This window comes from Oncorhynchus keta, chromosome 13 (genome assembly GCF_023373465.1).
Source record: "Oncorhynchus keta strain PuntledgeMale-10-30-2019 chromosome 13, Oket_V2, whole genome shotgun sequence".
NCBI classification, from domain to species: Eukaryota; Metazoa; Chordata; class Actinopteri; order Salmoniformes; family Salmonidae; genus Oncorhynchus; species Oncorhynchus keta.
In genome coordinates, this window is record NC_068433.1 from 27,893,221 (window position 1) to 27,910,324 (window position 17,104).

The 17,104-nt window shown below is 40.3% G+C and overlaps 1 protein-coding gene across 1 annotated transcript in view; it reads left to right on the forward strand.

Annotated features, from left to right (window-relative positions):
- LOC118387512 (atrial natriuretic peptide receptor 2-like) overlaps nucleotides 1-17,104 on the forward strand; it is an 82,361-nt gene that overhangs the window by 26,906 nt on the left and 38,351 nt on the right. The window contains exons 8-14 of the mRNA XM_035775945.2: nucleotides 4,939-5,059; nucleotides 6,253-6,327; nucleotides 7,509-7,586; nucleotides 13,063-13,167; nucleotides 13,572-13,643; nucleotides 14,313-14,472; nucleotides 14,595-14,750. Of these exons, the coding sequence (XP_035631838.1) occupies nucleotides 4,939-5,059; nucleotides 6,253-6,327; nucleotides 7,509-7,586; nucleotides 13,063-13,167; nucleotides 13,572-13,643; nucleotides 14,313-14,472; nucleotides 14,595-14,750 (767 nt within the window). The remainder of the gene's footprint in view (nucleotides 1-4,938; nucleotides 5,060-6,252; nucleotides 6,328-7,508; nucleotides 7,587-13,062; nucleotides 13,168-13,571; nucleotides 13,644-14,312; nucleotides 14,473-14,594; nucleotides 14,751-17,104) is intronic.

The following is a 17,104-nucleotide window of genomic DNA, read 5'->3' on the forward strand; positions in this document are numbered from 1 at the left end:
AAATTATTGTTTTAACCATGGTATGAGGCTATACAGTGTTTGTTTACATTTACATTGTTTACAGACATTGGACAAAAACAAGCTTTTATTTTGGGTTCTCATGGAGTGTGACAGTTGAACTAAGCTCATGAGCCATTTATTTATAAGTTATAGTCTTCAAGAATCAATGGATATACACCACCGGTCAAAAGTTTTAGGACACCTACTCATTCAAGGGTTTTCTTTATTTTTACTATTTTCTACAGTGTAGAATAATAGTGAATACATCAACACTATGCAATAAGTGGAAAATATGGAATCATGAGGTAACCAAAAAAGTGCAAAGCTGTCATCAAGGCAAAGGGTGGCTACTTTGACGAATCTCAAATATGTCACGCCCTGACCTTATAGTTATCTTTGTTTTCTTTATTATTTTGGTTAGGTCAGGGTGTGACAAGGGTGATGTATGTGTTTTTGTTCCTGTCTAGGGGTTTTGTTTTTCTATGGTTAGTTGCCTGTGGGGGCATTTGTTTATATACAGCGTCACGTTCATTTTGTTGTTTTGTATAGTTTGTTTAGTATTTCTTCGTTAATAAATAGAAGAATGTATTCACATCACGCTGCACCTTGGTCTCCTCCATTCAACGAACGTGACAAAATATAACATATATTTTGATTTGTATAACACTTTTTTGGTTACTAAATGATTCCATATGTGTTATTTCATAGTTTTGATGTCTTCACTATTTTTCTACAATGTTGAAAGTAGTAAAAATGAAGAAACCCCCTGGAATGAGTAGGTATGTCCAAACTTTTGACTGGTACCGTAAATATATTTTATAAATCCAAAAATGGATGTAGCAACTACAGATTGCCCCTTTATGTCTATCAAAAGTGTGTGAGTTTGAGCATGTGTCAATTAGGACTATGGATTTTTTTTATCAGCATGAATTAGATTGAGCAATAAAACATAGTTTTATTCCTTAGGCTGGGATCTGCACTATGCAGCTGTTGCAATAGCACATTTTTCCCTGGCTGTCCACTGGTTTCAAAAACAATGATTGATAGGCAGCTTAAACTTATTGAATTCAACCTTTATTGGGTTCAAATACACATTTAGATTTGTGAACAGCCTTCCACAACAACCGCAATTCGTAAGGCGCAAATAGATAAATGAGAGAGCAGCAGTGTGATTCACATCAATGCGCTATTTAGATATCAATAATATGTGATATCCGTATCGCTGTAGACTACACCACTGCTGTCATCCTTACCTCTAAGCGTTTAATCAAGTTGGATAATCTTTGGATGCCGACAGCAGTCACACCATTGGAAGACATAGCTTGGACTGTAGCCTACAAAAGCCTATTCCTGCTCTTTTCCCGCGATCCATCAAGCACATTTGGTGTGTCATCATAGTGGTCTCTGACTTGTGGTCAGACTCGCTCTGGTGGAGCAAACTTAAACTCGCGCCTTTTTTCAATGCTGATTTGAATGTCATTGCGAAAACAGAGAAGTGTCAAAGATTTTTTTTCGCAAACATCTTTTCTGAGTTTAAAAGTCATCTTTGAAGTAATCATCTAGTTTTTCAAAAGCATCTGTAATCTGATTACAATAATTTTGCTGGTAATGTAACGATGACAGTTAGTGTTTTTTTGTAATCCCTTACAAGTGTTAGGGGATGTTGAGCAGAACCTACCATAGGGCTCTGTAGTTTAATGGAGAGTTTGTCCAGCAAAGGTATTCACATATGGGATTTATGAAACAATAGAGCTAGTGTGGAGCACTTTGGTGCTGCGGCTACCAGACTGCAAATGAATGCCTTTAAATAGAAAAATCCTTTTGGGGGGAGAGAGAATTGGTTTAATAGTGTTTCCTGCCTTAAAAGATTGCACCGCTCCCCAGCGATAATGTGACATTTCCATTCTTCCACACGGGCACAGTCCAGAGTGCTTATACAGTTGAAGTCGGAAATGTACATACCGTACACTTAGGTTGGAGTCATTAAAACTCGTTTTTCAACCACTCCACAAATTTATTTTTAACAAACTATAGTTTTGGCAATTGGTCAGGACATCTACTTTGTGCATGACACAAGTAATTTTTACAACAATTGTTTTCAGACAGATTATTGCACTTGTATCACAATTCCAGTTGGGTGGCAGGTAGCCTAGTGGTTAGAGTGTTGGACTAGTAACCGAAAGGTTGAAAGATCGAATCCACAAGCTGACAAGGTAAAAATCTGTCGTTCTACCCCTGAACAAGGCAGTTAACCCACTGTTCCTAAGCTGTCATTGAAAATAAGAATTTGTTCTTAACTGACTTGCCTAGTAAAATAAAAAATACTGCCCAGGAAGGAGACGTGTTCTGTCTCCTAGAGATTAATGTATTTGGTGCAAAAAGTGCAAATCAAACCCAGAACAACAGCAAAGGACCTTGTGAAGATGCTGGAGGAAACAGGTACAAAAGTATCTATATCCACACTAAAACAAGTCATATATTGACATAACCTGAGAGGCCACTCAGCAAGGAAGAAGCCACTGCTCCAAAACCACCATTAAAAAAAACCTAGACTATGGTTTGCAACTGCACATGGGGACAAAGATAATACTTTTTGGAGAAATGTCCTCTGGTCTGATGAAACAAAAGTAGAACTGTTTGGCCATAATGACCATCATTTTGTTTGGAGGAAAAAGGCAAGCCGAAGAACACCATCCCAACCGTGAAGCACGGGGGTGGCATCATCATGTTGTGAGGGTGCTTTGCTGCAGTAGGGACTGGTGCACTTCACAAAATAGATGGCATCATGAGAAGGAAAAGTATGTGGATATATTGAAGCAACATCTCAAGATATCAGTCAGGAAGTTAAAGCTTGGTCGCAAATGGGTCTTCCAAATGGACAATGACCCCAAGCATACTTCCAGATTTGTGGCAAAATGGCTTAAGGACAAGAAAGTCAAGGTATTGGAGTGGCCATCACAAAGCCCTGACCTCGATCCTATAGAAAAGTTGTGGGCAGAATTGAAAAAGCTTGTGTGAGCAAGTAGGCCTACAGACCTGGCTCAGTTACACCAGCTCTGTCAGGAGGAATGGTTCAAAATTCACCCAACTTATTGTGGGAAGCTTGTGGAAGGCTACCCGAAAGGTTTTACCCAAGTTAACCAATTTAAAGGCAATGCTACCAAATACTGAAATAAATCATTCTCTCTGCTATTATTCTGACATTTCACATTCTTAAAATTAAGTGGTGATCCTAACTGACAGGGAATGTTTACTAGGATTAAATGTCAGGAATTGTGCAACTGTGTTTAAATGTATTTGCCTAAGGTGTATGTAAACTTCCGACTTCAACTGTATATACTCACGGGCATGAAACAAATAACTTTAAATGAATCAACAACCAATCAGCATACTGCTAAAGCAACACGTGAGTGGTTTAAGGGGAAACATTTAAATGTCTTGGAATGGCCTAGTCAAAGCCTAGACCTCAATCCAATTGAGAATCTGTGGTATGACTTAAAGATTGCTGTACACGAGCGGAACCCATCCAACTTGAAGGAACTGGAGCAGTTTTGCCTTGAAGAATGGGCAGAAATCCCAGTGGCTAGATGTGCCAAGCTTATAGAGACATACCCCAAGAGACTTACAAGTTTTTATCTGGTTTATGAATTGACTAAAAGTAGCTGATTAGTAAAAGTAGCTGATCAGACACTTACTTACTAAGATGAGGCTTATCTTGTAGTTCTTATGTTTGGTACAACTTACATCTGTTTTAGACATACCTACACTTAATACAGTTCCTACTTAGTCAAGGAGTTACTTGAAAGCCCTGTACCGTTTGTTTTCTACTCTGAATTGGCTACTCTGGAATGCAGGGCCATGGAAGTTGGTTCCTGTGCATACACATCAAGAACAGCTCCAAGTCTTCAATGTTAAGACCCAGCAAAAGGAGGACGGGAGTTAAGATCAGAATGAATGGTGATTGGCCACTGTGGGTGGAAATGCAGCTCTTGCAGAAAGAGGAACTTAGGAATATATGAATAATTGTTTAACTACATGTACTGTACATGTGAGTGAAAATAGCTGTTTTATTTGTTTCTCCAGAACACATTTTCAAGTCACATGTATGGTACATGTAGTTAAATAATTATTCAATAGGTGGCTCAGCAGAGGGGTAAACTCCACCGATATGCAAACGCTGCAATAATATACTGGCACTATCTGGAAGTGTCTTGCACCTTTTAGACTGACCTGGAATGTGTGGCTCTGCTCTTTTTCCCCCTTCATTTTCAACGTATCAAACTAATAATGATTTCCCCCTCAAAACGCTCACATTCCTAACATTGAAGCCATGCTTGAGGATTTTAAAAACATGGATTTTTTTGCAGCAAATCGGGGGGGATGTTGAGAAACACCAGGTCCTGAGAGATCTGCACCAGATGTGTTTATTCACTTGGATATTTTTTTTTTCACATCTCAGAGTGACTTCCAGTTATACTGGTGTTTAAAAATATTTTTAAGAGGTCTATTTTTGGTCACACAGTATTTAGTTTTGTTCTGGTAACTTACAGTTTGATCGACATTGGGGAGGTAGAATTGTAACATTACATCATTAAAGTTATTATCATAATACTACAACTTTATTTTGATAATTTTTCATAGAGCTGTGGACAGTTCAAACTTGACCCTTTGTCAGTGTTAGATTGCTGAGCCCTAATCATTCATTTAATCAGATCAGAGGAAATAATCAGAGGAAATACCACTGACAAAAGTTTAATATCTCATTTGATCTGGCAAGTGTCAATTATGTTGAAAGATCATAACAGTAATGATTCTATCATGTTAGAACAATCTGATAACAACAATGTATGCATAATGTATCTACATGCTAGAGTTTCAGTTCGGTACCTTTGTTGTAAACACTTTTATTCATGTGTCCTCCTGCTGTTCTTGTTGAAGGAAACTGAAGCTGGAAAAGGAGTTGGCTGGAATGCTGTGGAGGATAAAGTGGGAGGACCTGCAGTTTGAGAGCCCCAACAAATATCCCAAAAAAACAGGCAGCCGTCTCACCCTCTCACAGGTACATTAGTCTCTGAAATAAGACTCAAGAGTTCAAACCAATGAATGACCTGTATTATGTTGTTTATTAGTTGTTCAGAGCGATCTCATATTATGACATGCTGGCAGCCTAAAACATTTCCTCACAATTTGATCTTAATATTGTTTTGATTTGGTCAGTAGTCCTGGCACTGCCGTGCATCGGAGATTAAGATGTTGTTGTTTCTCTAGCAGATTAGAATTCCATTTTAGCCAGTGGGAAAGAAAAGGCTCAACAGATGCAGTTTATCTTGCTAAAACCTCTCTACAGACCCACAGTATCACTGCTACCTCTCTCATAGCTTTGTTCTTAAGGCATCTTTGAGATTCTGTTTGTAATGAAAAGTGGTATATAAAATACATCTATTATTATTATTATTATTATTATTATATGCAACAGAGGACTAGATGTCTGTCTCCGTGGTACATGACATCATTGTTGTTTAACAGCACACCAAATGTGCAGTAACAACACTGGCATTGGAATGTATATAAAACTGTAGTTACATGTTGGTGTCTGTACATACAGTATATGTTTTACATTGAGAGCGAAAGACAGAGAAAGAGAGAAAAACAGTCCAAATCCTTTGTTAGTTTAAACATTCTTGAACGTCTTCCCGGTGGTTTACTGAAGGTGGCTGGGTTTGCAGTGGCAGACACATATTAAATGATTGTTAAAATAATCCCAAATCGTACAGTACACACGTGCAGACATTCATGCACGCACATGCACACACCTTCATTACAAGCTTTCAGTCCAATTCCTGGGATAATAGTGTGGAAAACATGTTGATTTTCCAGACCAATTTATTTCCAGTATGCCATGTGTTGCCAGTATTTGCATTATCTAAACATGTGTAGTGCATGCTGACACTTAATACATTATCCTCACTCCCTTTTCATTTACTCTGTGTACACCCGTTGCTACACATACGTCTCCCGAGATTCGGTTTAGCGTATGAAAACAGCAATTCTTCATTTAACTGGCAAATATACCCATTTCACTTACATATGAATAAAATGTTCAAGCTATTGCAAATAACTCATCTGAATTGTTTAAGTGAACGTTGTATGTTTGCACATGTAATGATAACCAAACTGAACCTAACTGTAGTGTGCCTGAACATTTCTCTGACTGTATCTTATCTGAGAAAGGATACTTGTTCCTCCTTCCAGAGAGGCTCCAGCTACGGCTCCTTGATAACTGCCCATGGAAAATATCAGCTATTTGCTAAAACAGGCTATTTTAAGGTAAGGCTTTCTGAGTTCTGACATTTTCAACTCCTGCTCACCCACGTGTACACGCTCACAGAGGAGATGGAGAAGAGAGTAGGCGAGCTCTGCACAGCTCAGCTGGGCTGGTTTTAATGTGATACACAGTGTGGTTCACACCTCGTCTGGACACAGCTAGCAACGTGTTGTTGTTAATGTCTCTGTTTAATGAGTCTACTGAGAAGGGGGAGGATTATGTGAAAAACGTCAGGCTTTGAATGTTGAGACGTGGTTGTTGGCTACATGTAACACATTTCCTCTCTATAGAAATATGCTGTAAAGTATCCAAAGCATTATATTTCCTCCTTTTTTCTATTTAGAATGCACATCTTGAATTTGATGGTGAGCTGCTCAATTGCTATATTCCTCCTATTGTACCTAGCAGTCTATAATGTACTGTCTCCCTGGATTTCTCTCGCTTCCTCACCTTCTCTGAAGATTGACTTATCATCCCATTTCAAAGTGACAGATATAACTCTCCATTCCGGTAGCATAGAGTTCATGGTAAATATACCTGGCACACAGATATCATACTCTGTTAAAGGAACACTGAAGTACACCTATTTTTACTTATGTTTTTCCCTTTCTCTTCCTCTTCCCAAGAATTCAGTGAATAAGAATGGAATACGTCAATGTTCCCATGAACCTTATACATGTCCTTTCTTTTCGCTATTTTCTAACAATGAATGGTCTGTCACACAGCTCCCAAAGATGGTCACATTAAGTTCTAGAACACATCTCTTTCAGTACACCACATATAGAACACATCTCTTTCAGTACACCACACATAGAACACATATCTTTCAGTACACCATGCATAGAACACATATCTTTCAGTACACCACGCATAGAACACATCTCTTTCAGTACACCACACATAGAACACATCTCTTTCAGTACACCACACATAGAACACATCTCTTTCAGTACACCACGCATAGAACACATCTCTTTCAGTACACCACACATAGAACACATCTCTTTCAGTACACCTCACATAGAACACATCTCTTTCAGTACACCACACATAGAAGACATCTCTTTCAGTACACCACACATAGAACACATCTCTTTCAGTACACCATGCAGTAGTCTGTCACGCAGCCTGCATAGAAGGTTATTAATATCTGTCTCTTTATCTTGCTGTCTCTTTGACACAGGGCAACCTGGTGGCCATCAAACATATGAACAAGAAGAGGATAGAGCTGACCAGACAAGTGCTGTTTGAACTCAAACATGTAAGCCCAGATCAGTGCCAAATGTTTGACTGTATACAGTGCCTTCGGAAAGTATTCAGACCCCTTCACTTTTTCCACATTCTGTTACGTTACAGCCTTATTCTAAAATTGATTACATCGTTTTTTCCCTCAGCAATCCACACACAATACCCCATAATAACAAAGCAAAAACAGGTTTTTAGACATTTTAGGAAATGTAAAAACAGAAATACATTATTTACAAAAGTATTCAGACCCTTTGCTATGAGACTCGAAATTGAGCTCAGCTGCATGCTGTTTCCATTGATCATCCTTGAGATGTTTCTACAACTTGATTGGAGTTGACCGGTGGTAAATTCAATTGATTGGACATGATTTGGAAAGGCACACACCTGTCTAGATAAGGTTCCACAGTTGACAGTGTATGTCAGAGCAAAAACCAAGCCATGAGTTTGAAGGAATTGTCTGTAGACCTCCGAGACAGGATTGTGTGGTGGCACAGATCTGGAGAATGGTACCAAAAAATGTCTGCAGCATTGGAGGTCCCCAAGAACACAGTGGCCTCCATCATTCTTAAACTGAGGAAGTTTGGAACCACCAAGATTCTTCCTAGAGCTGGCCGCCCGGCCAAAATGAGTTCCTCTATGGAGATGGGAGAATCTTTCAGAGGGACAACCATCTCTGCGGCACTTGACCAATCAGGCCTTTAAGGTTGAGTGGCCAGACGGAAGCCACTCCTCAGTGAAAGACACGACAACCCGCTTGAAGTTTGCCAAAAGGCACCTAAAGGACTCTCAGACCATGAGAAACAAGATTCTCTGGTCTGATTAAACCAAGATTGAACTATTTAGCCTGAATGCCAAGCGTCATGTCTGAAGGACACCTGGCACTATCCCTACAGTGAAGCATGGTGGTGGCAGCATCATGCTGTGGGGATGTTTTTCAGTGGCAGGGACTGGGAGATTAGTCAGGATCGAGGAAAAGATGAATGGAGCAAAGTACAGAGAGATCCTTGATGAAAACCTGCTCCAGAGCGCTCAGGACATCAGACTGGGTCGAAGGTTCACCTTCCAAAAGGACAACAACCCTAAGCACACAGGGAAGACAATGCAGGAGTGGCTTTGGGACAAGTCTCTGAATGTCCTTGACTGGCCCAGCCAGAGCCCGGACTTGAACCTGAAAATAGCTGTGCAGCAACGCTCTCCATCCAACCTGACAGAGCTTGAGAGGATCTGCAGAGAGGAATGGGAGAAACTCGCCAAATACAGGTGTGCCAAGCTTGTAGCGTCATACCCAAGAAGACTTGAGGCTGTAATTACTGCCAAAGGTGCTTCAACAAAGTACTGAGTAAAGGGTCTGAATCAAATAAAATCAAAGTTTATTTGTCACGTGCGCTGAATACAACAGTGAAATGCTTACTTACAGGCTTCAACAAATGGTGCGAGAAATAAAAGGTGTGTGTGTGTAGGTAAGTAAAGAAATAAAACAACAGTAAAAAGACATTTGATAAAAGAGTAACAGGGCTATATACCGACACCTGTTAGTCAGGCTTATTGAGGTAGTATGTACATGTAGGTATCGTTAAAGTGACTATACATATTTGATGAACAGAGTGTAGCAGAAGCGTAAGAAGAGGGGTTGGCGGGTGGTGGGACACAATGCAGATAGCCCGGTTAGCAAATGTGCGGGAGCACTGGTTGGTCGGGCCAATTTAGGTAGTATGTACATGAATGTATAGTTGAAGTGACTATGCATATAAGATAAACAGAGAGTAGCAGCAGCGTAAAAGAGGGGTTGGGGGGGCACACAATGCAAATAGTCCGGGTAACCATTTGGTCACCTGTTCAGGAGTCTTATTGCTTGGGGGTAAAAACTGTTGAGAAGCCTTTTTGTCCTAGACTTGGCACTCCGGTACCGCTTGCCATGCAGTAGTAGAAAGAACACTCTATGACTGGGGAGGCTGGGGTCTTTGACCATTTTTAGGGCCTTCCTCTGACACTGCCTGGTGTAGAGGTCCTGGATGCCAGGCAGCTTTGCCCCAGTGATGTACTGGGCCATACGCACTACCCTCTGAAGTGCCTTGTGGTCGGAGGCCGAGCAATTGCCGTACCAGGCAGTGATGCAACCGGTCAGGATGCTCTCGATGTTGCAACTGTTGAGGATCTGAGGACCCATGCCAAATCTTTTTAGTTTCCTGAGGGGGAATAGGCTTTGTCGTGCCCTCTTCACAACTGTCTTGGTGTGTTTGGACCAATCTAGTTTGTTGTTGATGTGGACGCCAAGGAATTTGAAGCTCTCAACCTGCTCCACTACAGCCCCGTCGATGAGAATGGGGACGTGCTCGGTGCTCCTTTTCCTGTAGTCCACAATCATCTCCTTAGTCTTGGTCTTGGTCTTATGTAAATGTGATATTTCAGTAGGACATTTTTATACATTTACAAAAATGTCTAAAAAGCTGTTTTTATTTCATTTTTATTTATTTTTTTCATTATGGGGTATTGTGTGTAGATTGATGAGGGAAAAACGATTTAATCCGTTTTAGAATAAGGCTGTAACGTAACAGAATGTGGAAAAAGTCAAGGAGTTTGAATACTTTCCAAATGTACTGTATGTGTGATGTTATTACTTAACATTATTATCATCAAGTCTGGTGTGTTGTTTAACTCTTTACTACCTCACTGCAGGGGTATTCATTCCCTAAGTAAGCGTTTGTTAAGCTTCGTTCAGCTAGATGGTCCCGTGTGGCTCAGTTGGTAGAGCATGGTGCTGTAAACATCAGTTGTGGGTGCAATTCGCACAGGGGGCCAGTATGAAAAAAATATTAAAATGTGTGCACTCACTACTGTAAGTTTGCTATGGAAAAGAGTGTCTATTAACTGACTCATATTTAAAAATATAGTGGTCTTTTACCTCGTTGATGATTTCGTTTTATTGGCTGCTATAGAGAGTTCACTCACCTGATTTAAACCAGTCGCTGATGAAAAGATTAAAGTAGTAAACACTTGGACCCTCCAGGACTAAAGTTGAATGTGCCTGCCTTGTTCCCTGCCTCCTGTTGTTGTAGGGGATCATACCTCTGTTTATGACCCCTGTGCAACAGCAGTAGTAGAATGAGTCTCTCCCACTGAGGTGGTTAAGCCACTGTAGACTTTGGCGGATGTGAAGGGGATGTGTACTGAATCATTACCAGGTTGTTCACAGGAGGGCCTCTTCCACTCTGCTGCAGGAGATGTCTCATTAATGAACCTGCGCTCTTGCTGCTGTTACAAAGACAGATCCTCAAACATCCTCAAACACCCTCCAACATCAGCTGTGGATGAAGAAAATTGTCTCCGTTTTGGGAATGACATTTTATGAGACAGTTATAAGGAAATGGGGGGGGGGGGACAACTAATACTTGAAACACAATGTGGAAAAGGCAAACATTGATGAAACATATTAGTTTAACCCTCCTGTTGTGTTCATTTCATGTTAATTCTGTGGTCCCGGTCCAAAATGACCGCTCCATTATAGCTGATTATAAATCCATAATAATACATATATTATCACCTAATGTTGTGATAGATCTTTTTATCAACTTAAGTTCTTGTGTACAAGTTTTGAACTTCTATTTGCTATTTATGGCCTCTAGGCCTCATTGACCTGAGCTCATATAACTTGTTTTTATGTTAGAAAAAGCATAATGTATGAATTATTTTGACTATAACAAATACTCAGATGATTAAATATATTGTGCTAGTTATCACAGACTACTTTGTGTCAAAGTTTAACAAGGACTCTCTCTCCTCCTCACCAGTATCATGATCAAAGATATGATCAAGAGCCTCACATACAGTATATTGTTTGGTCATTGTGCTGCCACAGAATGAATTGTGAGCAAGGCCTCAAAAAAGATTTATATACCAGAGCTGCGAGAAAAGTTCTATATATTATTGAAACAATGTTGCGATTGTTTGTGAGAATGCCAACAGGTGTGGTTCCCGTGGGGGAAAGATTATATTGGGGAAAGGTTCCCGTGGGGGTTGTCATGGAAGCCAAGAAGGGGAGTGAGGTGTGTGTGTATGCTCAAACACACAGGCATGTGGGGGTCTGGGAGAAGAAATGTGTCCATCTGATGAATGGGGATATGCCTGAACTAAATGTTATACACTAATTGTAGTCTCACCTATTAATTTCCTTTGACCGGGAACACCACAGGTGTACAAAAGTTAAATAAAACACCCAAAATGTAATGAAAATCATCCAAATGTATTTTGTGTGTTGAGATGCTCTGTGTGGACAAAAGTCATGGAATATTTTGACAATCAAATTAAGTGAACTACATTTTTCAGACAGAAAACTTGTAAATCGGTCCAATTCGACCAGAACACAGCAGGAGGGTTAAAGCTACTGAAAAGCCAGAAGTCAGTGCTATTGTCTGATCTCTGGGTCTGTATTAATTGAGTTATCACCCGTGTTGGTGGATAAGGCTCTGGTTGGCCAGGGCTCTCTCACTCTATGTCTGTGTCTGAGCTTTGGATGTGAGACACGGTGGTGGGTCGGCTGCGAGCACAGGAGAGACAACCGTCTGAGCTAGCAGCTCCTCAGACGCCCCGGCGACCTGATCGGCGGTCAGGCCCCGCTCATGAAAGAGCCAACCAGATGGGGGAGAGAGGGGTCTGCCAATGGAAACTTAACTGCTTGTCTTCCAGAGCCTGTCCTCCCCTCCTCCGTTAGCTAGCGTTCAGCATGGGAAATGATATAGGCTAAAGGGTATGCTAACTTCTCCTGAGTCGTGAAACAGGAGTGACTGACTCCCTGGTTTTGGTGTTATAGCAGCTGTCACTCACCTCTGTTTTCCATGAAATGGCCCCAGACCAAAACACACCATACAGGTTATGCTCGCTGTTTTTTTTAGAAGTTTCATGCTGCTCAGAGATATTATGTACCTCCTCCCTGCTAGGGCATGGATGTATTGAAACCGAGAGGATATGTGGATAGGAATGAATTTGTGTGTCTCTTTAAAAGATTCCTTCACTCTGTTGTTTATACATACACAGCATATGGAACTTTTAAATACAGTGCTCACAATGCTTTCCAAGGTGATTTCCATGACATTTTATTTGACATGATTCATTTTTGGACTAGATCCCATGTAATGCATTTTACACGTTAGCCAGCTATGCACTCATATTATAGCTAGTACATCCTTTCAACACCTCCATATTTTTTCACATTCTGTGGTTTTTCACAACACTGCCTCATTCATAACCTCTCGGCCCAGTTTATTCACATGCACGTGTCAACTGGATGGCCTATGAGTGAATGCTATACTCAACACGTAGACAAGACACTGTGCCAAACCTGCTAGCTGTAAATAGACTATTCTGATGAGGTTGTCTGTCCTATTTGTTAGCTTTTCTAGAAAAGCTCATCCATTCTTTTTAGCATCTATTGCCATATAATCTTGAGAGATATAGCTATAATGATGTAATAATTATATTTGTTTTGGTTACAGATGAGAGATGTGCAATTCAACCATTTAACCAGATTCATTGGTGCCTGCATTGACCCTCCCAACATCTGCATCGTGACTGAATATTGTCCCAGAGGCAGTCTTCAGGTAACACCTCACAATCATTATATTTAATGGAATATTAGTTGTATGGCATGTTTTGTCAAGTATGACCACCAATATTATATTAAAATGGCCATTCAGTGTAATCTTACTCATTTATTCATTCATACTATTTCTGTAAATGTATGGTTTAAAATGCCCTGACTGAGAGACATTTGGAAACAAACACTTGACTTTCATGTTCAGTTTGAAATGCCAGCCTGATATACTGCTACTGCCAAAAATGTAAGAATGTAAAACTATAGGAAACTTTTAGCAATGGAGCTTATTGTGTGAAAACATTTCATACTGACTCACTGTAACACTGTGTTACTGTTTAAAAGACAGACAGATACATGTGATGTAGCAAGATGACAGCAAGATTCCAGAAATGCTTATTTAACTTTTAGGACATTTTGGAGAACGAGAGCATCAATCTGGACTGGATGTTCCGCTATTCACTCATCAACGACATAGTCAAGGTATGTGTTCTTCACCTACTTAGGTGTCATATTGTGGAAAATATAAAGGGAATCCATGTGTGGAGCCACGTCACATGTTGCTGTAAGATAGCAGTCAACAATACTATGTTGGTAACTGCAGTTTGGTTGTTTTGAGGTCACATGGCTATATGCATCAAACTTCATATGACCTCAAACTTGGACAGCAACATAATCACAATCTCACCACAAAATTATTTGCACTTAATAAAAAGTAATCATCCATATATTTTCAATAGTTATTTATAGCCTGCTCTAACAAAGGGGCTTTTTGTTTGAAGTCACTATCTTGAGAGATACTATATCGGTGAAGTACATGGAGAATGGAGTACACCAACCACATTGCTGTTAAAATAACAGTCCGTCAAGCCTATAAGTCACATTCTGATACACAAGTGTCTCAAAATATTAGACGTATACATGGAAGTGCAGTATCCTTTTGAGTCCCCGTAGAAATGTTATGCACATTAATACCACAAAAGTTCCAATGTGACATGTAAACTGAACACTTGGATCCATGCAGAATTTTTATTGCATTTCCATTTCGATCAAACCCAAAACACATATTTTCCACATGATCAGTATGTTTTCACGTATGCTATACTGTAGGAAAAATGTCTTGAACGGTACATTTCATGCTTGCTCCGCCAGGGAATGAACTATCTGCACAACAGCTACATCGGCTCCCATGGAAATCTGAAGTCATCTAATTGTGTGGTGGACAGTCGATTTGTGTTGAAAATTACAGATTACGGACTGGCCAGTTTCCATTCATCATGCGAAAATGACGACTCGCACGCACTCTATGCAAGTAGGTCAACATTGTCAGCGGAGGGGATCACTTTGCCTCTTCACCAATGGAAGGAAACTAAATGGAGGATTGGATAAAGGAAAAGGTGTTCAGTGGATAATGTGAGTTTGTTGTGTTTCCAGAGAAGCTGTGGACGGCCCCTGAGTTGTTGATCTACGACAGACACCCTCCACAGGGCACCCAGAAAGGAGATGTGTACAGCTTTGGCATCATACTCCAGGAGATAGCCCTGAGGAATGGACCCTTCTATGTGGAGGGCATGGATCTGAGCCCCAAAGGTAAAATTAATTACGCCAATAAACACAATTATAATGACATTTTGACATTTGAGTCATTTATTTAGCAGACGCTCTTATCCAGAGAAACTTACAGTTAGTGTATTCTTCTTAAGGAGGCTAGGTGAGGAAGAAACATTGTGTTTTTAAATTCATGTTGTATATTGCATTTCTGGGTTGACTAGAATGAAACTAAAGCAGAGGTGCTACTCACCTTGTTTGAGGAACATTGCAGAGAACAAATCAACAGGAAAAAACTGAATATGCAAGAACGGCTAGAGGTGTGTTGTAAGTACATTGAAGCAGTGTCGTGGAAATTCTACACAGGGACACTCAAAGTCAATCTTAAATTAATCATTGTTTATTATCAGCGTGCTGGAGAGGTTCCAACCAACTCAAGTACACATGTTGGTCAGGTGCTCCTCCCAGGGCAGTCCAGTTAGTTCTCTTTTATACAGACAAGTTATATTTGCATAATTTAGCTTATTCATCATTCATAATTAATTAATCACTAACATTTGCTTAATTCATGTGACAGACCAATACCTCATGAGGCTTCTTCTCTCTAAGCTGAGACCTTGAAACTAAGACATCCCTTTCTCAAAACAAGGTTCTGGGCGTACTGCCAAATTGCAGATACTGATAGTGAGGATTCATTCAATTAGTCACTTGCATGAACAAAGAAATTGGTTATTAGAAAAGATACTCTTTGAAGAGGTAGGGTTTACCCTACCCTCTGTAGTGCCTTGCGGTCAGAGGCCGAGCAATTGCCGTACCAGGCAGCTGTAGAACCTTTTGAGGATCTCAGGACCCATGCCAAATCTTTTCAGTTTCCTGAGGGGGAATAGGCTTTGTCGTGCCCTCTTCACAACTGTCTTGGTGGGTTTGGACCATTCTAGTTTGTTGTTGATATGGACACCAAGGAACTTGAACCTCTCAACCTGCTCCACTACAGCCCCGTAGATGAGAATGGGGGCGTGCTCGGTCCTCCTTTTCCTGTAGTCCACAATCATCTCCTTAGGCTTGGTTACGTTGAGGGATAGGTTGTTATTCTGGCACCACCCGGCCAGGTCTCTGACCTCCTCCTTATAGGCTGTCTCGTCGTTCTTGCTGCTCCGTAGGCAAGTACCATGGTCTTGTCGTGGATGCAAGTTCCCACATGGCTGACATATTGAACATCAAGTTGGGCATTTCCATGGTAACGGAATTACGAGTTGATTCAGTTGTTTCACTTTAAAATGGATACCAAACAAAACATTGATATCAAAGTTTAACAAACCCTACAACTCTATGCACAAGGCCTACTTTTAACAATGTACACTGAAAAAAAACTTTAGTAAGGAATTACGGTAAAATATACCTCAGATGTTTATGCAAAACCATGTAAATATTTGCAGAATGGGGTGTCTGCTATGACATGGCACGTTGAGTTTGAAAAATATAACATTTTGGTTATTGAACTACAGTAAGTGAAGTGGATTTACACCCGGTAATAGAATTACAGTAATGGAATTACATCATGGGTCCCTGATCTGTACTAAACAGAAATGCTTAATTATGGATATGAATGTCATTGTTTCACAAGTTTAGACATCACAGCACAGTAGTGTACAGTGCAGTACAATACAGCACAGCAGAGCAGAGTTCAGTACAGTAGAGTACAAATATACTGTACTTGTTACTTCTGTGAACTTTCATTATCCTCCCTCATCGGGAGGGGGAGAAATGAGAAAATATCTTAAATATATGTGGATTTTTGGTAACGGAATTACAACCCACAAAGCATTTCTTATTCTTACTGAAGGTAAACAATTTCTCCAAAAGTATATATACTGAACAAAAATATAAACGCATCTACTGCAAAGATTTTACTGAGTTCGTATAAGGAAATCAGTTTACAGTTCATATACGGAAATCAGTCAATTAAAATAAATAAATTAGGCCCTAATCTATGGATTTCACATGACTGGTAATGCAGATATGCATCTGTTGGTCACAGATACCTTAAAAAAAAGGTAAGGGTGTGGATCAGAAATCCAGTCAGTATCTGGTATGACCACCATTTGCCTAATGCAGCTTGATAGATCTCCCTTTCAGAGTTGATCAGGCTGTTGATTGTGGCCTATGGAATGTTGTCCCACTCCTCTTCAATGGCTGTGTGAAGTTTCTGGATATTGGTGGGAACTGGAACACGCTGTCGTACACATCGATCCAGAGCATCCCACACATGCTCAATGGGTGACATGTCTGGTGAGTATGCAGGCCATGGAAGAACAGGGACATGTTCAGCTTCCAGGAATTGTGTACAGAGCCTTGTGACATGGGGCCGTGCATTATCATGCTGAAACATGAGGTGA